Genomic DNA, 22,796 nt, shown 5'->3' with positions numbered 1-22,796 from the left:
CACACACACACACACACACACTCCGGTGAAATGTCAGGTTTGAGGGATGCTGAGGGGAATGCGAGCTTCCCTCGGTCTTCCTCAGTAATGACGGGGAGGATGATGAGCTGTGTGAAGAGGGTGCTGCTGGGAAAATATTCAGAAGCTCCAACCAGGGGACCCAGATAACCCTCGATGAACACACACACACACACACACACACACACACACACACACACACACACACACACACACACACACACAGAGAGAGAGTACAGTATGTTCCCCTCACACAGCCGAGCCACAAACTGTATCAGAAGCGTTGCTGTGAATAATGCATGAGTGCGTCTGCGGTGCCGGTGGAGGGGCCGGCGTCTCGCACGGCCTGGTCTTAATGAAGTCGGGCACGTCGGCCTCGCTCGGCTGCCAGGAAGTCATGAATAAACATCAGCCGGCTAATTAAACTCGCGACTGTACTGATCAGTAAACAAGCAAGTGGTGAGGAGGAGTCTCGCACATGCTCAGTTGGGACTCGCTTGGGAAGAGGAGGATGTGATGAAACTCAACTTTGTGTTCAGTACAGTGTGCACTCTGGAGAGAGGAGGAAGGAGACAAGGAGACGAGAGAGAGGGAGAGAAGAGGAGGAAGGAGACGAGAGAGAGAGAGAGAGACAGAGTGAGAGAGGAGAGAGATGCAAAAGTCTGAACTCGATATCAGAGAGGTTTAATGTCTCTTATAGTTTGTTTTCAAACTTACACTCCTGGAAATCTCAGGACAGCCTGCCTCTGAAATCTTCCAGAGTTGCTTCCAGAGGGGGGGGGGGGGGGGGGTTAGGGGGGGTGTGTCTCAGGAGGCAAGACATGATGCAGAAAAAGTGCAATGGACATGGTGGAGAAAGTCTACACACAGGTCCTTTAAAAGACATAAAACTTTACTACAGAAATAAGGGTTTCTGTAGTAAATGTTAAATCAGCATGTTTTCTGAAGTTTCATAGTCAAAGACAAATCAGTATTTTGCACATTTTTTACTTTGTCATCAATATTAATTCAATTACCAGTAAACTTTTTCTTGAGTGATGTGGAAAAGAACAAACTGATGAGCAGAGACGTACATGTCAAGGGCCAAACTAGGGACAAGAATTAGAAGTTATCAGCAGCTTTAAACTCTCTGTGCAGCTCTTCAGTTTCATGCTCTGTTTTATTGAAACTATGTTAAATCACATCGACTTTAAATTCAAGAAAAGGGAGCCTACATACATACACGACTATCGTATCAGTCATGTGATAAAGACGTCATAACCCCTGTAAAAACACTCATGGAGATGTTTCCTGAATGTTTCCTGCTGCTTTAAAACATCGGCTCACTCTGACTTTATGCAAGAAATTTAACTCTGGTGCTTGTAAAAAAAAAAAAAAAAAAACTCCTGGAAAAAGTTTTTGTCTTAATTCTCCATGACAAAGACTTAAATAAATCATTTTTCTTGAGATCTCAAGACGATTAAGTCATTGTCACAGGAAAACCAGCATAGCTATCCCGAGATAACGAGAGAAAAAAGATCTAGAGAGAAAAAAAAACAAAAGAATTCTCATTATCACAGAAACAGAGTTAAAAAATATGTAATGATTCATGTCCGCTTTGGGCTTCCATACAATACAAATATACAACACAATATATATATATAGAGAAAGTATGAAATATGTGCATCCAATAGAAATAAATGCTACTTTATCTGTACAAAAATTTCTAGCTGCGTCGGCATCTGGTAAGGTGACTTTGTATAAAATTCAGACCTTTTTTTTGTTTATAATACTTTGAAATAAGGTTTGACTGGACTTGTCTTAGATGATGTGTTGACAGATATTTTTCACTCGCAGTAAGACAAATAAACTTTTGTACAATTGAAGTTTTTGCAGGGTCTCTTCTCTGTCACTCATTCCTTTTGCTCCCTGTTTCCGTCCTCAGCCTGCAACTGTAACCTGCACGCGCGGCGCTGTCGTTTCAACATGGAGCTGTACAAGCTGTCGGGGAGGAAGAGCGGAGGAGTCTGCCTCAACTGTCGCCACAACACAGCCGGGCGCCACTGCCACTACTGCAAGGAGGGCTACTACAGAGACCTGTCCAAACCCATCTCACACAGGAAGGCCTGCAAAGGTACAGAGGGCCTCTTCAGGATTCTCCTTCAGCCACTTCAGGCTCTTTCTTTCTCTTTCTCTGTGCCGACATTTTAACTTTTTTTTTTGTTGTTGCAGCAATTCCATCAGAATGCATTAAATGTTCACTAAGACATACAAAGCAGCACATGTTTACTTAGTACCAGACCCTAACTGAGAGGATTTCAGCCCGATGTGCAACAGTTTGAGATGAATTACAGGAAGCAGCGTCTTCATTCCTGCTGTCAGCGGGGATGAGTTGGGGGGTCTGTTGGGGATTGTGGAAGGTCGTGGAGGTACGGGCATGTCGGGCTGGGTGTTCCCTCATCGACAACTGAGTTATTTGGCTTCATTGGAGGAGGAGAGGGAGGGAGGGGGCGAGTGAGGGGGGGACGACAGGACAAGCAAAACAAACAGAGCTAAAGGTGTGAAGTGATCCCCGGTGAAGGTCAGAGACGAAGGAGAAACAGGGAAGATAGGAGAGAGAGAGAGAGAGAAAGGGGGGGAGACAATGCAACAACAACAAAAAAAATAGATTGGCAAGAGAGTGAAAGATGGGAGAGAAGTGGGGGAGGGGGAGGAAGAGGAAAAAGACGCCCCCACGCAGGTGTGCTCACCATTAAGTGCTGGATGAATCGGCTGCCATCAGCCCCCTCAGCGTAGCTAATAAGGGTCAAAGAAAGAAAAAGAGGAGGAGGAGGAGGAGGGGGGGGCTGAAAAGAGTGAGGGTATGTTTTCTCACCTCTTCTATAGCTGCAGGGAAAGATAACAGGAGCTGAGTCCCTGTGCAAACAAGCCCACAGACACCTCGCAGTACACATGCAGCACGCAGGAAATACACGCGGAGAGCGAAGGTTTCAGGGCGCTCGCTTCTGACGGCGGCCATGCGAGGGGAAATCTTACCCCGCCCGCTGACTGGTTTTTAAGTCCCCGAGTTTTCTCACGTCAGTCATCAGGAAGTAAATAAATAAACCCGACCAATCAGTCAGCTTGACAGAAGAGTGAATCATCTGCAAGAGAGAGAAAAAAAGAATTGATTAGTTAAGATCCCCCCCAAAAAAATGTTTGTCTCATCCTTACCTTTATCGCCATGACGACGTGCCAAAAACAGCCGTCACACTAATGTAAAAAACAGCCGTCACACATGTTGCAACATATGAGGGAGCGTATGAAGCATCCTCTATCCGTTACCCGCCCCCTCCGATATATTCCTGACACCTTCCACGGCTTCAGGCCCGTTCGGCTGTCGAGCAGGAATGCAAACACACATTCATCAAGATGAGGGGGGGGGGGGGGGGGGGGGGGGGGGGGGCGTTGTGTATCATTAACCCCTATCCTCTGCTGTGTCTGCCAGCCAGGCTAATTGTGCAGATTTAACCTCTTGTTGTTTTTTTTTTACATCCCTCCTCATGTGTCTCAGACTGTGACTCACTGTCATGGGGGTTCGTTTCTCCTCGATGCCTCAACGTCCCACAGTGCATTTCACCAAATAAATGTTCAATCTGGACACTTTCACAAATCAAGAGGCCTCGTTTTCATGTAGAGCACCGAGGAATAGAAGCTTCTGCATGTAGAGTGTTTTCTAGAGCGCGACCGATTAAACTGCAGATATGAGGATATCCATTGACTAACTATCGGCTTATTCTATCACAGATATGCATCGCTATACTTACATTTATTCACCGATCAAATAGCATATATTAAACTGTATATCTTTTCTTCAAGTGTTTGATAACTGCTCGAGGGATCAAGGCTATAAATGCGTATATAAATCCATCTTTCTCAACAGATCAAACATAAATCTGAGAAAGATATCGGCCGATATTTTAATATCAGACTTTTTATTCTCCCAAATATCCATATCCGTCCCATATCGGTCTGGTCCTAGTTTTTACCCTATTTTTGTTCTAATGACTAAAAATGACCTTCTTACATTTTTAAATTAGGGATTGGCTGAATAATGTAAGCAATTGTTTTCTCTGATGGCCTTCACATTTTGGAGACTTTACCTTTTTAAATCAGGCAATTTGAAAAACAATTTATTAGAGCGTGTAGATATGGATACATGATTTTTTTTTTTTTTTTTTACTGTAAATCGATATAAAGATAAACTCTCACACACTGTCTCTAACTGTCAGCGTTTGGGTATTAGACCTTCATCAGGCCTTTAAGTCATCTAAGGACACGGTCGCTCTCCTACTCACCCGTCTTATTAAATAGATGTATGAAGGATAGGATTTCTATTTTCTGTAAAGAAATTGAAAAACTATTTCATTTCTATGTGAAATCCACAAAAACAATTGTATTATGAGCCAGCTGCGCAATGTTAATATGTACAAAACAAATCACACAACTATCTACAAGTTTGTGAAATAATAAATAAACTATTAAATGAAATGCTCTTTAAATGAAATAAATAATAATGTGCTTTTCCTGCAAAACAAAATACACACAGCAGTGTATCAACGGTTACTGAGAGAGAGAGAGTGAGAGAGTGAGAGAGAGAGAGAGAGAGAGAGAGAGAGAGAGAGTGAGAGAGGACGATGAAGAACAGTGTTAGGAGAAATGTTTAATTTTATTTTAATGCAACATGAAATATATCGACATTAACCGTATAGTTTGAAGATATATCATAACAAAAACCTTGATGTAACACCCAGGCCTGAGATTTAATGAACATATTTCAGTTCCTTACATTTATTGCTAAAGTAATTAGAAAACAGTGATGTAAATATGCAACATTCAAAAACAAATTGACAATTTGTTTTAGAGTAGAACTGAATGAAAGCAACAAAAGAAGAATAAAAACTTGAGTTTAAGAAAAGGAAACACTCGAGAACTTTCTGCACAGAGTGGAAAAAAACAAACACTAATGTGGAAATGTATTCTCATACGATGATGACGATGATGATGAAGATGAAGATGACTCATTTGATGTTTGGAAACTTTGGATAACTGAGTCATGAAAAGAAAGTGAAGACAGCGAGTTGAAAGAGTTTAGAGCTGTGCAGCTGGAGTCTGCATGAACCTGATCATGTGAATCTGCTTCTTATTTAATCTGGTGTGTTTGTTTGTTCACCACCACTTCTTTGCAGTCTGTTTGGTGTGTCAGGGTCTTGAGAACGGTGAATAAAAGCTGAATGTGATAACTCATAATTAATTGAGAAAAGCATAAAGACAAACATTGAAACTGAGAGATGTCTTTGTTTTAGGAAAATCATGCGCCATTTTTTAATTTGATACCAGTTAGCCGCTCTGTGGAATCACTTTTTAAGAGTTTGGAGAACTGATGAGCCAAGAGAACAAATTCTGTATTTTTTTAAAAGGTTGAACTTGTTTTCAGATTTAAGATCTCGGGTGTTCAACAGTTCAGGGTCTCCTTTGTCGTATTTGAAGCTCCAAGTCAGGACTGAAAGTCTCAACAGTTGAAAAGTTGTCCTTGTTCTGTTCCAATTAATTATGGGCTTCAATCACTTTCTGTTTTGTTTTTTTACATTTTACACAACGTCCCAATTTTTTTGGATTTTGGGTTGTATTTCCATGAACCTTCAGAAGAATTTCTCACTAACATCTTCACCACTTGTATTGTTATTATAAGATAATGGCAGCTCCATTGGCTCACAGCAGGAGTAACGTCCCGTCATATTCTCATTACATCAGAGTCTCCAAATCACCTCACACTGTCAGACTCGCTCCTGAACCGCGTCCCGTTCTCGAACACATAAACACATTTCATCATTATTTACAACGCTGTCAGCTTACCCAAACCGTTTTCTTCAATTTAATCCATGAAATTTGCCAGAGTTTGTTGCACCTCCCACCTCTCCGGGCTCTGTGTAATTATAAGCAAACAGCGTCCGAGCTGCAGCGGGGTGTTGGGTTACATCCAAACAGGCTTACAATAGACGGACGTGTGGTAATTACCCCGAGCTGACAAACGATACCAAGCATGAACTCTCTCTCTCTTTTGCCAATTAAAACATTTGTGTTCACTATATTTGGAAGGTTACAGATGAGAACGTTGAGGATGTGTGTGTGGCTGTGTTCACACGCTCGCTTTCCTTCTGTTAATAAACTTACTACACACAGGTTTCTCCCCTACGTCACACACCTACAGTATGTCAAAATCTGAAAGGTTGACAACATCATAACTCAAGATCATTCACTGAAACTCAAAGTGCAGAACTCATTTCAGAGAGAGAGAGAGAGAGATAGAGAGAGAGATATAGAGAGAGATAGAGAGAGAGAGAGAGAGAGAGAGGAGAGAAAGAGAGAGAGAGAGAGAGACAGAGAGAGAGAGGAGAGAGAGAGAGAGACAGAGCGAGAGAGAGACAGAGAGAGATAAAGAGAGAGAGAGAGAGAGACAGCGAAGAGAGAGAGAGAGAGAGACAGAGAGAGAGAGAGAGAGAGAGAGAGAGAGAGAGAGAGAGAGATAGAGAAAGAGACAGAGAGAGAGATAGAGAAAGAGAGAGAGAGAGAGAGAGAGGGAGAGATAGAGAGAGAGAAAGAGAGACAGAGAGAGAGAGATAGAGAAAGAGAGAGAGACAGAGAGAGAGAGAGACAGAGATAGAGAAGAGAGAGAGAGAGAGAGAGAGAGAGAGAGAGACAGAGAGAGAGAGAGAGAGAGAGAGAGAGAGAGAGAGAGAGACTTTTTGCTGTAGAGAGAGAGAGAGACAGAGAGAGAGAGACTTTTTGCTGTAGAGAGATAGAGTGAGAGAGAGAGCGAGAGAGAGAGACTTTTTGCTGTAGAGAGAGAGAGAGACAGAGAGAGAGAGAATTTTTGCTGTAGAGAGAGAGAGAGAGAGAGAGAGAGAGAGAATTTTTGCTGTAGAGAGAGAGAGAGACAGAGAGAGAGAGACTTTTTGCTGTAGAGAGAGAGAGAGACAGAGAGAGAGAGAATTTTTGCTGTAGAGAGAGAGAGTGAGAGAGAGAGAGAGAGAGAGAGACCGAAAAGGCGCTGACACACCAAGGAGATCGTCGGCCTTGATTTTGCAGTGTGTCCAGCTCCGTCGCTACATGTCGGCCTTTTTCCGATATGTTGAATCCGCATCGGTGTGGTGAGAGCAATCATTCTGATTGGCTGTTCAGCTAAGCAAATCAGTGCACTAGAAGAAAAATTGACAGTGACAAAAGCAAGTAAACGACTTCAACTTTTCATCAGACATTATTCTCCATTAGAAGTTCCTCTGAGCGACAGCGGTGTGAAAATGGTCTTCTTGTATCATAGCAACGGTTTGTACATCCCCATTCTTCTCCGTCCTCATCTTCTTCCGGTTTCCCCTTTTTGGAATGACGATTACAGACTACCGCCCCCTGCTGGCATGGAGACTTATTTACTCTCGCGCATGCGCAGAACGTATGTGGTGGTTAGCCGTCGGCTGTAGTCTTTGCGGTGTGTTCAAGTGCAACTTTTTGGCAACAATATGAAAACTAATCCCCTCCCCTCTAAAAAAGCAGCTACTTTCCATAGGAGGCCATTACAGGGGCACCGCAGAGCTAGCTAGCTTCCCCCCTCATCGAGTGAGAGTCTGAACACACAACACGGGTTCAAGGAGCCTTCGTTTGAAACCTTTGAATAATAAAACCAGAAGAGCGTATTTGAAAAGTTTAACTTAGATGGGAAGATAGCGAGATGTGAAGAAGACAAAGAGACTCTGGGTGGTCTCTCAACGCCCTCTTGCATCTCACCGTGATAACACCATGTAGAGTGTGATCAGCTGTTTGTTGTCTCACTGATACAGAGCCTGTCTGAACTTTATTTCTAAAAGTTAAACATTAGTGATTCCTCCTTTGTGGATGTGCAGTCTGCAGGATAATGAACGACAGCGAGAGGGAAGCCATGCTTTTGATTAGTCCTCCATTGAAATCCAATAAAATCAAGCTCGGGCAGGTCGGCCTTGGGTTTCTGCGGCTGATTGACAGAATTCAAGCCTCCAAATCCAAACCCCAACATCAAGCATCATATAACTACATCAGGAAGTGGAACTATGAGGAACATGTTTTGCATCAAGAGGGAAATAGGCTTCAATTAAGGGATGGTCTGTTTCAATCAGAATAACCCGTGAAAAAAAAACCCACTCGTGTTGACATATGTCTTCCATTGAAACAGTAGTAGTCGTAGGTTCTTGTTTTTTTATTACTTCAAATCATAGACTGTATAAAACATGAATGTAGTCTCAGTGACGTCACCCATTGGTTTCTGAAGGGAAGTTTTGAAGTCGAAGGATGGTGACCGGCTGCCATATTGGATATGCTAACTCGGACTAACTTTCGATGAATCTAGAAAGAGAGATGGTTACAACACATCCACCTGTCAGTCAACTCACCATGTCCCTGATTATGCAAATGCAGGAATAACTCTAAAGGCCCTGACACACCGAGCAGATGGCAAAGACGTAGTGGCAACGAAGGCCGTCTGTGCAGTCGCCTCACGTCGTGGCCAAAAAGTTGCACTTGAACACACCGCAAAGACTACAGCCGATGGCCAACGACCACGTACGATCTTCTCATGAGTGAGAGGAAATAACTCTCCATGCCAGCAGGCGGCGGTAGCTCGTTGTTATGATATGAGAAGACCATTCAGACCACTGTCGCTCACCACTTGTATCATAGGTCGCCTACTAATGGAGAATAATGTCTGATTAAAAGTTGAAAATGGCGCTGGCGTTGTCAGCTCTTGATGTTTTAGTGGAAAAAAGAAAAGAAGAGGCGGAGGAGACGAATATGGAGAAACCGCACTAATGGGTGAATGCATGGATACTACAGAGACATGCTCAAGAGGCTTTACTGAACCTGAGAGGAGAGCTGGAGAGAAATGAAACCTCCCAACAGCCAATCAGAGAGATTCCTCTCACCGACTGAGCCGATGCCAACCGACTTCGATTCACCATCAAATCAGCCGGAAAAAGGCAAATGGGGACTGACAGGTAGCGATGGAGCTGGACACTCCACAAAAACTTGGACGACGATCGCTCACCATTGGTCCAACAAGGACAGATGGCTGATGATCTCCTTGGTATGTCAGGCTGTTAAGGCCCAAAAACAAGACTTTCAGCCACTTCATTGGATCAATAAAACACCAAACAACACAACAAACAAAACCTGACCTCCTAATAAATAGACTTGTTTCAGAGAGCTGTATGCACACTGTACCAACAACCCAACAGCACCGTCTCTCTCTGCTCTCCAAAGATACTTGTGGAGGAGCAGAAACCTAATTATAATGGAACACAGACTCTGGTTGGCTCCACATCAGGGCCAACAAATTATCCTTATTGGCACAGAACACACAAACTAAATTTGTGGGATGGGGGGGGGGTGTTCAGACTTCAAACAGCAGCTTTATGGTAAACGATTGGCAGAGTTGAAAACTCTCACATTGTGCAATCTCTGAATGAGGCACAAAAAATAAATTCTCCACCCTCTCCATTAAGCAAAGATCTTTTGCATGATTTTTTACGCATAACTCCAGGCGCCAGAAGCCTCATCCAAGGAATTCTGTCTTCATCTAGGAACATGACAGATATATATATCAGTCTTATTCAAGATGAAGGTGGTGGAGAAGATACCATAACATGGAGGTGTTAGCAGCCTTTCTTCTTCTACCGTCCCCATATCTTCCTGAGACATCTGTAGTATCCACTTAACCGCTAAGTGGACACACACTTGAACCAAAAGACACTCAGTGATTCAGCCCTTCACCCAACAGGTGGGTCATCCAGCCAGGGAGTCAGACTATTTGTCATCCAGCAGGACAGCGGGGTCAGGCTCAGTCGGCCTTTGAGCCGAAAGGGAGGGCAAACTGTAGAGGAGTATAAGGCTTCTGAGAGTTTCCCACCTGTGGACCATGTGCTGCTGCTGCTGCTGCTGCTGCATGTGCACCTTGATTTACTGGCAGGCTCTTTGGTCTCAGAGCTGTGGTTACCAGGCAGACACTCTTAAACATATAAACCCAACTCTCTGAAGCTCCAAGCAGAAACCGCTCTTTGCCCTTCTGAGACTAAAACCCCTCTGACATGCTGCAAAATTTACAGACCTGCAGACGTGCTGTACCGGCCTCCACGCTGCTTATTGGGTTTCCTGGGACCATGCATGTGTGTGTGTGTGTGTGTGTGTGTGTGTGTGTGTGTGTGTGTGTGTGTGTGTGTGTGTGTGTGTGTGTGTGTGTGTGTGTGTGTGTGTGTGTGTGCTGTTCCTCCCACTCAGCTAGACACAACTAAGCAATGAAAGCGGTGACAGATTGGTCTGATAAAGGAACTAATAGATACACACACTTTAAAGGAGGTCTCTGTTTGTCTGATAAGAGGGGGGAACAGCAAGTGTATTCACACACACACACAATTACTCTGCAGAGATAAGAACAGCAACAGAAGCTGAATTACAGGAAACAGGCAATAGAGATAAAAGAGAAGAAAAGCCTGTTAGTGTGTATGTGGAGAAAGGCAGAGGTGTGTATGGTCTCCTTTTACAGGGGTGCCCAATCATGGTGACACTGACTGCTAAAGTTTTGGCTTCAAGTATTTTTGTACATTTCTGTCCGCAGTAATATCTAGTCAACACAACAGAATGGCAACGAATAAATCCTCCATGCTTACTTTTTCAAGGAAAAAAAAATAATGTATCTGCGGAAACTCGCTGTGAGAATTACAGACGAAAGGTTACATGCTACTTTCAATGCAACCAAAGCCTGTTATTTCAAACCTAAATCGGCCATCATAAGTAAACTAGTGCCACTGACCAGGCATATAGCAAATCATAATTTAGAATAATGGGGTGGCCAACCAGAGGGGGCCTATGCCACCACATATAACCCCTTTGAGACAGCCCTGGTGTTAGAAGGTGGCTTGCTAAAACCAAGACAATCAAGTGTTGGAATACAAAAAAAACTGCAGTTCTCCAAGTGGTCTCTGCGTCTGACCAGGCAGATAGCAAATCATAGATTAGAAAATGTTGGGGCATTTGGGGTGGCCAACCAGAACGGTCCTGTGGCACCGAGTGTGTAACCCCTTGGGAACATGCATGGACAGAGTGTGTGGCTTGCTAAAAAGAAAAACAATTATGGTCTTCCATATGCATACAATGGAGATGGATCGGTTATTGACGTCACATAATATCTCACAAAACAGCAATACGTTGTTTCCAAGAGTCTAAGATCAATCAAGAGGTAAATTTAGTATAACGTCGACACAGAGGACCTGCTGTCATGTGGAGCATGTGTCTTACATCTCTACACAACTGACATTCAAACTGAAACTTCCAAAACAACATCAGTCTCAACAGTCAACTTACATGGCTAAATATATCAAATTAATACACAGTAGAAACCTGCGTTTTAATTGTATCCATAATCCACTTTTCATCAGTATTCGCTCTGACATTTAAACACATTAAACCCTCATTTGGATGTAATGAGCCGAAATGAACAGATTCTTTTGAGGCTGTAATTTTTCACTCTGGGCTCAACAGTCTGTGTGGTTTAAAAAACAAAACAAGCCAAACCACTAAATACCCCCACAAAACCTCAAAGCACATAATTCAGCTTTTCCTTTGAAAAGGCTTTCAGACTGACAAGTGACACAAGGCAGAGAATAATCTTCAGGGCGGGGCAACGCCAATGAGGCTGAAAGTCGGCATCACTGCTGGGAAATAAACAGAGAGTATATCAGTCATGGGGGTGAGGAATAAAGTAGTGAAAGTCTGCTGACAAACTGAGTTTCTCGGCTTTGTAGGTCTTTTGAGCGAAGACGTGGAAATTGTTGGTGAATAATCGAGGCGGCTCTGGTCTGGATTAGACTGTCAGGATTTACAGTATCGACTGTTAGTGAGACTATTTATTCAACCACCTCTCCTCACTATACATCCAAAAATAGATGAAACGCAACAACTCTCAGACAAAGATTACTCAACGATGATTTCAAACTTGACAGTGAAATAAAGTAAGGGCTTGGATTGGGGGGGAAAGGGGGGGGGGGTAGGGCTATTGTGAAATGATTACATTCCTGAGGCACATGTGTTTGATGGACCCCCCAGTTTGGGAGGAAGTGTGACAGACGTTTTGGGTTGGTGTTCAAAGCCAGGGAAAATCAAAAACAGGCAATTAGGATTAGCCTCCATTATTTTATCATTTGGTAAACTTGCACAAGCCTTTGTCTTTACCTCAGACACACACACACACACACACACACACAACTGTTGTCCCATGGCGGTGGATGTGATTTTTTGATGTCAAACGGTCGATTAGCAAACCCCATGACTACATCAAGAAATGTCTCCAGACACAGAGGATGTGTCGATGTTTAAGTCTGGATGCCACGCTCTCTCTGGTGTTGAGACGGGAATTTATATTCTGTCTCTCTGTGCACGCCTCCACCTGTGTCTCACCACTCTGTTATTGACCATACTCACACAGCGGCCATTTTCCCCTGATGTCATGCTGAGCTAAAAAAGCTGTTTCAGGATTGTTACTGCTGTGTTCCTAGGTTAAAAGTTTTAAACATGTGACCAGCTAGACATAGGACTAGCTGTTAGCATCCCAACGCTTCTTGGTTCATCAGCAACAGGAGAAACCAATCAGCTAGCATCAGATCAGCGCTAAATTTGGCGTTCAACCACTTTCTAGCCTATAAAACTGTTAAGCAGGTGGTGGTCAAAATTTGGGATACTTTTTGATACCACATGCAAAAACGATATCTCAATTTTTTATGATTTTTGATGGTGTTTAAAAGCACTGAAGCGTCAAAAAAACCCCTCCAGATCTTGAGTCTTATTTGTAACCAAGACAGAGACAGACAGAAAACAAAGCAAAATTGCTCAAAACCAATGACAACCTTTTGTATTTGTGCAATTTAGACTGGGACTTTTAGGGATAAAAAACAAGGCATTCTATTGTTGTTGCTGTGGTTTTGAAACAGGTATCAATATCGTTTTATTTGTTACCAGAATCGTATCAAATTTCAAAAGTCTAGTATCAGGACAGCCCTAGCAGGAACTCTCGCTATAAGCCAAATTATGGTGTCGTTTGAATTGTTAGCTAAAGGCAAAGTAAGCTAGGTTGTCGTTGAATGCTAACCCAACAGTTTCATTGTGTTGAACCGTACAATAGGAAAGGGATAGCTTATCAGCTAATGGTAGTGTTAGCTAGCAGTGGTTCAAATTAGCCGTTGTCTACGGTAGCTAGCCCAATGTAACTCCCATGTTTACATTTCTCCAGTTCCTGATCAGTGACTAAGAGGAAGATTTAAATCAAATTCATGACTTTTTAAGGAGTCAAGCTTTCCACCCTGAGTGTGACATCACTCAGGAAAATGGCCGCCGTGTGAACATGGTGAATTGTTGCCACCACTGCTACCTTAACTTCTGCACTCTCTGTAGATATATGTTTGTGTCTCTGTCTCTGTGTGTGTGTGTGTGTGTGTGTGTGTGTGTGTGTGACCACTCACTGTGCCTCTCTTTCTTCCTCTGTTTCCTCACAGCATGTGATTGCCATCCCGTGGGCGCTGCTGGCAAAACCTGTAACCAAACCACAGGACAATGTCCCTGTAAAGACGGCGTGACCGGTATCACGTGCAACCGCTGCGCTAAAGGCTACCAGCAGAGCCGCTCGCCCATTGCCCCCTGCATAAGTACGTGGACCCAGTCTCTCACCACCAAGGGAGAGACACACAAGACACTGCAATCTCCAAGACACACACATATGCATCATCAAAAATCACACTTTTAACACATAGGAGCACACGATGTAAGAGCAGGCACTCCAACACTGCTTAAATCCTCTCATCCTTCTTTTTCTTCAGCGCTAACTGTCGGTTTCCTGACCAGTAAATCTGCTAGCTTAAATAAACACACCATTAAAGTGAACCTCAAGGTTATGGCAGCGCAGCTTTCCACGGCTTGTTGGTCTCAATAAATCTGAGTAAAGACCCCGGGCTGTTAACACCAACATTTCTTAGCCCTATTAGCAGAAAGCTCTGGGATGTATTACAAAAATCAATCGTGCTCTTAGCTTCCACTATGACCACTAATGAGCCCAAAACATGCTCTTGTACTGATGTCAAAATGATATTAAAAAAAAAATGTATTTCACCTGAGGGACGACTTCAGACTTAAAGCTGCATTAAAAAATAAAAGAGAATTTATTGGGTCGTTGTCTTGTAAAAAAAACATTCTGGTATCAGTGCTCTTGATAAAAAGATATGAGGAAATCAATTCTTACGAGGAATAAAACAGCATGGCTGAGATCCAATTAAGGAATAAATTAAACAATCCGATATGTTTGATTTCGTGGGAATGTGCGTAAGAGCCGAGGTGTCGGCGGCTCCGATCCCTGCGAGATGTAAATAAAAGTCTCTCCCCCGATGATGAACTACGTAATCAGGTTTAATCTTTAACAGCCGTCTCTCAGATTTAGCGATGGCTCTTGCCAGCTTTTCATTTGACTTTATCTCTGATTTGTGTACACCTTCCAGCACTGTCAGAGATAAATCTACAGCCGAGCGTAATGAGGAACAGGCTCGTTATTTAAACTGGCACGCGTGGCGACTGAATACTGATGGAAGGAACGGGATCGACAAGAACATCGGCGAAGCCACCTCTGGGCTTTCAAGCTCCATTGTTTTTGCAGTAATTGTTTGTCTTGGTGTTATATACACCCAATTTGTCTAAGGCGAAGGCCTCATTATGTCCATAAGGCGTATCATGCCAAAGATTTCCTGATTTACATCGCACATTAAATGTTGTGTACATTAAGAAAGTAGGAAAAGCAGGTTTGCTTCACCCCAGCTGAGAAAATCAGATTTTTAAACCCAATCAGAAGACTTGATTGTTTCTCTCTTTCCTCAAACACACACAGTGTTCACCTCTGCACCACTCTTTCTTTGCATGTGCCTTTGATACATCTCTGCGGTTTTTACCTTTTGTCCTCATATTCCTCCTTTTTGATGAGCCCCTCCCGCCCAGAGTGACAAAAAAAAAAAAAAAGCGTTATGTGTGTTATATATCTTCTGTTGCCATCCTGCTCCTTTGGAGATAAGGAACGAGTTCTTCACGCCTGGTTTCTCCAAGTGTCAACTTCCTTCCCGGAGAGGATGAGCGAGGGCTGAGAGAATCAAGTGTTTGGACGATCACACAGCTCTTGTGGTGTTTTTTTCTACAGCAGCAGGATACAAGAGAGGGTGAAGGACAGGAAAAACTACTCAATAATGAAGGACTAATGAAGGAAGATAATCATTTTCAATATAAATTGAAATATCAAAAACAGGCGAAAGGTAGACTTTTAAAAGAACAGAAATATCACTGGGACTGTGGAAACTTAAGAGCGAGCCCAGAGAGTGAGGAATGACATGCAGGTAAGGAGCCACAGGTAGGACTTGAACCAGGGCCGTCTACATGGAGGACTATAGCCTCCGTTCATGGGGGAGCGACCTACCCGCTTGGCACTCACGCACCCTACTTAGGAAAAATTAATAAAGATACGACTTGTCCATTCTGACATAATCAAATCAATCAATACTACAGCAACACAAAGATGACATCGAAGGCTAGCGGGGAATCATGGGAGTTCTCTCTGCTGCCACCTGGCTCCTGCCATAATGCCATCAAACTCTACTACCTAGATGTAAACACTGCAAAAACTGCAAATCTGCAAAAGTGTTCCTGTCTAATTTCTAGTCAAAAATATTTCATTTCAGTTCTCATAAGCCACATTCACCTGACAAGTCCAGAAAAATGTCTTACTTGAAGATATAAAATGCAAAAAACAAGGCCTTTAAATCTTGGAATAAGATGTTCATCTGGACTTGTCAGGTGAATGTGGCTTATATTATTGTTTTTGTTACATTTCTGACAAAAACACTTTGTAAGATTTGAGTGTCGCAGTGAACCAGCACAGTGGACAGATGGCATCTCGTTGCGCAGAGTGGTTTGACAGTATTTTGATCGAAATAAATGGGGATAAAGTTGTATGCAGGTTTTTTTTTGTCAGGTTAAACCGGCATATGTAAGCAAGACTCCAGCACAGGAATGTGGACGTTAACCTGCTAGGTGGCTGGTGGTACTCGCACTGCTAACGCTAGCCAGACTCGGCAAACCAATTTGACTTTGCTAACCTTCACACGCTGTGATTCAGTTTTTAGCCGCATTAAATACACTAAATTTTCTTCGCGTTTTGCTTTACTTTAGAAGAGTCGAGTAGTCTGTCCCTCGTATGAACATATGAGCACAGGAAGCTTTTTAAAAAAACATTTTTTTTAGATTTTTTTTGTGCCTTTAATGCGGAGAGAGGACAGTGGATAGAGTCAGAAACCAGGGAGAAAGAGTGGGGAACGACATGAGGAAGGAGGCCACGGGTGGAAGTGAACCCGGGCATACCGCTCGAGATGAGAGTCTCAACACATGGTACGCGCGCCCTAACCACTGCGCCACCAGCGCACCCCAACACAGGAAGCTTTGGAAGTGTTTGGAAGGAGATGTAAAACTGGAGAGGATTTGTCAAGAAATAAATGAGGGAGAAAACTAAGGAGAGCAACACTTTATATCTAACTAGGATTAAAGACCAAAAGTAACAGTTCGATTCATTTCAAAATATCAATCAATGACTATTAAATACATTTCCTACCTAATGTAACAACAAGCGTTAAACACTAAACTGAAAGCTGATCAGTTCAAACAAATCAAACAGCTTTTGGTCTACCCATGTCCTCAACACTGATAAATTTTCACATCTTTGACTTGTTTTGTCTTTGCATGTTCGTCCACAGTAATGATGCTGATGTCTCTTTTTGTCTATGTTGTGTTTTCTTGTGGAGTAGAGATTCCAGTTGCACCTCCTACGACCCCGTCCAGCAGTACAGAGGAGCCATCAGGTGAGTACTTAAGAGTCAAACGTGTTATATTTGGACTTTATATCATCTGTGTGCTGCTGAACTCTGAGGGAAAGATGAGGAGGATATGTTGGGATTTCTTCCACGGCCTCACCACAGGTTTTTTTTTTTTTTTTTTTTTTCCCACCAGTGTAAAAACAGACTGCTGGATAAATTGGATCCCTCATGCCTTGGCTCTGCTTATTAAGGGTTCATGAATATTAAATCCATTAGCAGCAACTCTGGGATGTGCCTCCTTTAATCCCTCACACTTTCACGATTAATCAGTCTAACTGCGGCACAGTGGGGTGTTGGTCTTGCTTGCAGCACGGGTGCTCGGCAGTTTGTTTGATTTGATGATTTTTCATCTCTCAGAACTCCCTCGCTGCCGGTCTGATGCAGTGAAGTTGGGAAAAGACTGATGGAAGGAGCTGGATGATGCAATTCATCTGCGAATACAACTGCACTTTTATTAATGTACTTTTATTGAAGGGGGGTTAGGGAATCCTGTTGAAGTAATACCGTCACAGTGTGGATTTAATGTCCGATTTTATAGGATTGTATCTGGATGAGTTGTGGTTCATCAGGTTGTAGAGCTAAAATCTGTTGTGAGACTGCGTCAAAATTAGTAAAAATCGTGTGACTCATTCACTGGACTGAAAAGATTTTTTATAACCAAAGTTTTTAGTGATGTTTTGTTGCCATTTAAGTTAAACATGGAGGATAAAAAGATTTATAAAGTTGCTTTAACGATACGATACAATAATATACATTGCGATACTTTACGATACGATATGTTACGTTACGATATGATACGTTACGATAATTACAATACAATATGATACGTTACGATATGATATGTTACGATATATGTTACGATACTTTACGATACGATATGTTACGATACAAACTGTTACGATACAATATGTTACGATATGTTACGATACAATATGTTACGATACAATATGATACGTTACAATATGTTACGTTACGATACGATATGTTACTATACAATATGTTACGTTACGATACTGTACGATATGTTACTATACAATATGTTACGTTATGATACTTTACGATATGTTACTATACAATATGTTACAATACATTATGATACGTTACAATATGATACGTTACAATATGATACATTACGATACATTACGATACAATGTTACGATACTTTACGATACGATATGTTACTATACAATATGTTACGATATAATATGATACATTATGATATGATACGTTATGATACGTTACAATACATTACAATGTGATGTTATGTTACTTTACGATACGATATGTTATGATACAATATGTTACGATATAATATGATACGTTACGATACGATATGTTAAGATACAATATGTTACTTTACGATATAATATGTTACTATACAATATGTTACGATACAATATGTTACAATACAATATGTTACTTTACAATATGTTACAATATAATATGATACAATACAATATGTTACAATACAATATGTTGAGATACAATATGTTACAATATAATATGATACGTTACAATGCTTTACGATACTTTCTGATACGACACAATACGCTACAATATTTTACGATACGTTACTGTATGATACAGTATGATACGTTACCGTAAGATATGTTATGATATAATATTTTATGTTACGATACAATACATTATGATTTGTTACGATATGTTACATTACGATTAAATATATATTACAATATCCCAACCCTATTCCTCGCACTAGTTAATTACTAAAACCACAAGTGGTTTATGTAATGGTGGTTTCTCCTTACTTCATTCAAAAATAATAATAGCCGCGGTCATGAATTTGTAAAATGTACAGCACATAAACGTCTCGTAGCGTGGAAATAAACATTCCTTTACAAAAGCGAGTTAGAATAACTTCCACATTTCGTTTTTTGTCCTTGTGCTGGAAAAAATTGAGTCATCTGGCATCGCATGTTTGCTCTGTCTCACCCATGAAGTAGCAGGAGGCCCATGCTATTCGTGTGTGTGTGTGTGTGTGTGTGTGTGTGTGTGTGTGTGTGTGTGTGTGTGTGTGTGTGTGTGTGTGTGTGTGTGTGTGTGTGTGTGTGTGTGTGTGTGTGTGTGAGTAAGAGGCTCCTGCAGCTGTTGCTGGGCCCTCTGAGCTCCCTTACATTCCCCGGACAGCTTCGATTGACAGCACAGTCAGGATACTGCCGAGCCAGCCTCCCCCCCTCCCCTCCTAAAAGTCCTCCACCTCCTTCTTTCTTTTCTCTCTCGCTCTCCGTTCGCTCTCCTCCACTTCCTTCGTCTCCCTCTGTTTCACGCTTTGTCTTCACATCACACTGTGGGTGGTGTCGAGCCTGAATATCTGGACTTTCTCCGGGCCCCCTTGTCATGAATCTGTCCAGTTTCGGGGCGTAGGAAATTTTCCTCACCTCATTCATGGATTACGGGATAAGTGAAAGAAAAGGCTTGTATTGCTTCATCAACTTCAGGAAAAAGAGCGGCATTCCAACATGTGAAAGCACAACACATGTTTTGGATGCTGGGGTTGTTTTTTTTTAAGGTATGAAAGCTGCACCTTCACCTCCCTCTCCCTTTCCCCCCAAAGCAACATGAAATCCTCATTGAAAGTAAACACAACCTGAAGGAGACAGCGAAACGCCTCGGACCATGTAGTCACACAGATAATCTAATCAGGAGAGAGAGAGGTTGAAATCAGGCGGTTTGGAAAGTGGATCACCCTGATGGACGCTCTGTGTCGCCCATGTCAGAATCATGAATATTACCCTCGTAGCCTTCGATAAACGTTGAAGAGAAAACACACATATTACTCTGCGTTGTATTTTTCAAACAGCTATGATGTCATCTCACTTGTGATTGATGACAGCAACCCACCCGGGGTCCTTACACTCAACTTGAGAAATCAAAAATAATATAACTGTGCCTGTTAAGAGGCTCGAATCGATCGGCCGGTTTGGTATTTTTTGACTTTTCTGAACATAGATCGGCATCAACACATTATAGTAATAAACATATTTATAGATTTACTTACTGTGAGTGTCTTTTCAGTCGGCCTCCCTCGAACCGCACAAACGACCACAATATGTGACCAGCGGTGTCCTAAACCTCACATACATTAATGTAGCCTTAAATCATCAAGTATTTCCTAACGGTCCCAGGGTTACAAGATTTTCAAGGAAGCATTAAACATGTTACCATGGTGATATGAATACATTTATTTATTAGTACATTCCTTTTTTCCTTTTTTTTTGGTAAGAAACTTTGGTTTAGTGCTCTAGTTTTGTCATTTTTTGCCAAAATTATTTACAAGACATGTCTATAAAAATAGCAATAATTCATGAATTAATGTAAGCAGAACCTGGTAACAGAAGCAGACGGATACACACGGCAACCGCTTGACCAGATGCAGGGACATGTTGGAGCATCGACAATATTTTCATTCTAATGTTTTAGGATGCCTTTAAGGACACTCAAGCACACAGATATCAAAAACACCACAGTATCAGGAATCTGTTTCAGTGTCAATCAAAAAACATGACAACATTTTAATACAATTCTTACCACCATCACATTGGTGGTCGAAATGAGGAATTTTGGAGATGAAGATGATGAGCAAAGGTTTCAAAATTCATAGAAAAAAAATAAAAATAAATGTAATTTGGAAATTTGTGAGAGGTTAAAATGAAAAATAAGACGAGGGGAAACAGAAATGAGGTCATGGTGAGAAAAACAACGACTCATGAGGCTGAAAGAGTCGGAAGATTTCATCGGAATTTGGAAATTGATGCAACAATAACAAGAGAGAAATGCTGGTGTGTGAGTGTGTGTGTGTGTGTGTGTGTGTGTGTGTGTGTGTGTGTGTGTGTGTGGGGGGGGGGTGCTGCGCTGACAGCTGTGAGGCAGGTGCCGTGTTGCGCCTCACTTGGACGGGGGGGGGGGGGGCGTGTTTTGAGGAGAGGTGAATGGAGGGCGTGAAGGGTGAAAAAAAAAAAAATGGAGTGGATATTAATTTGTCTCCCCCCCTCTCGACCACACGGCGGGGTTGGAATGCATGGAGAATACCTCCGATTGGTGTGGCCCAGACAAAACACACATTGTTGCCGGTAGGTCACGGATGGTGCGAGCCGCCACTCCCACGGGTCGAGACTGAGACGTCTGAGGAGCAACAACGCAATGTGGAGGAGATTAACCACTGATGACCTGTAAGGATACACAGGATGTTCAGAGTAACTGATGATGATGAGGAGGAGGAGGAGGAGGAGGAGGAGAACTGGAGTGGTGATGATGAGGCTCATGAGGGTGTCGTGGTTAAGGCTTATACGTGTGTGTGTATGAGTGTGTGTGTGTGTGTGTGTGTGTGTGTGTGTGTGTGTGTGTGTGTGTGTGTGTGTGTGTGTGTGTGTGTGTGTTGTCAGAGGCTGGAAGTGATCAGAATCAGTGGCCGACCCCTCCTTGGATTTTTTGGACATGAGTCTTGCCTCACACGCCCTGCGCTCTACAGTCATGTCAACGTGGGCTCTTGTTACGACCACTTATTATTAGTAGGAGAGAGGGAGAGGAGAAATAACGCTGCAAGACCTTTTGGAATAAGCTCGGCCAATCACAGAACAACACCGTATCAAATTATAATTATTGGTATAAAAAGTTTGCTTAAAATTTGTATATATTTTTTTGGAGTGTAGATGTTGGCCGGGTTGTTTCCTCTCTAGCGTGACAGCGTGTGCTTTTGAGTGAAATTCAACAGGAGTCCCCCCGCTGACTCATCTGAAACTCATCAGTTACAGTGAAAGAGGGCCGACACCAATCATCCCTGAACTGATTACGAGCCACCCCCAAAAAGTAAAAATCTCAAATCAGGTCAACAGGCCTCTCCAACAGCCTCTCAAAACAAAAAAACAGAAAAAAGGCCATCCACTCCATCGTCTGACAAGAAAAGAGACGAGGGCCCTCTCTCTCTCTCTCTCTCTCTCTCTCTCTCTCTCTCTCTCTCTCTCTCTCTCTCTTTTGCTGGACGGGATCCAAACTCTCTCTCACTCTGGTGCGATCAGCCCAGCGCAGAGCAGAGCAGGGCACCACACTGGGCTCAATAATCTAATTACATGCTTTATTTGCCACAATTTGTTTCTCAATCAGTCTGCTGGAGGGAGAAAGCCCTCCTCCTGGGCCGTCATTTACACCTCCTTTATTGATTGCGGCGCATACAGTACGTGGCTGTGTGTTCACACCGAGTTATCCAGAGCTCGTCTAGACTTACATGATAGAGATTCACCATCACACTTCAACTGACTGTCAAATTTCACTGGATGCTTTGATTTATCTGTGTGGAAAAAACAACCAACAAACACATATTTGTGTTCCTCCATCCAACCCCAGAAATGAGCAGTTACTTTGAAACTTATTTATAGAGATTTTATTCAGTATGACTGGTTACTTTAAGCTCACTAGAGCCTTTGTGTGAGACAATGTTGTGAGGATAAAGTCCACTCACTGATGGATTTATTTCTTCCACACACAAAGCCGTGGATTATCTGTGTCAGGGTTGTTTCAAACTACGGGAAATACTCATTTTGTTTTAATAGAGTGCAAGAAAAGGAGAATTTTCCTCAAGGACGTCTGTTTTTTTGCGTTCATTAGGTAGAGGTACATGTATGTGGAGGTGTCCTAAATACCAAAGAAAAAGTGAAACATAAGATAGTAGTGATGTGTCGACGAGCTCTTTCAAATGAATGATAGGAGTCTCCAGACTATTCCCTGTTGAACACCTACCTCTACTTAATCGACCCTTGAATGGACATTTAGGGAGCT

The 22,796-nt window shown here is 42.4% G+C and overlaps 1 protein-coding gene across 2 annotated transcripts in view; it reads left to right on the top strand.

The window, feature by feature from the left end:
* ntn1a (netrin 1a) overlaps positions 1-22,796 on the top strand; it is a 79,744-nt gene that overhangs the window by 40,437 nt on the left and 16,511 nt on the right. Inside the window, exons 3-5 of one of the 2 annotated variants that reach the window (XM_065959426.1) lie at positions 1,943-2,131; positions 13,602-13,751; positions 16,935-16,988. In XM_065959426.1, coding sequence (XP_065815498.1) covers positions 1,943-2,131; positions 13,602-13,751; positions 16,935-16,988 — 393 coding nt within the window. The remainder of the gene's footprint in view (positions 1-1,942; positions 2,132-13,601; positions 13,752-16,934; positions 16,989-22,796) is intronic. The other variant, XM_065959428.1, reaches the window with a different exon arrangement.

The sequence above is a fragment of the Labrus bergylta genome, chromosome 1 (assembly GCF_963930695.1).
Source record: "Labrus bergylta chromosome 1, fLabBer1.1, whole genome shotgun sequence".
Classification (NCBI taxonomy): domain Eukaryota; kingdom Metazoa; phylum Chordata; class Actinopteri; order Labriformes; family Labridae; genus Labrus; species Labrus bergylta.
This window is presented reverse-complemented; position numbering and strand designations above follow the sequence as displayed.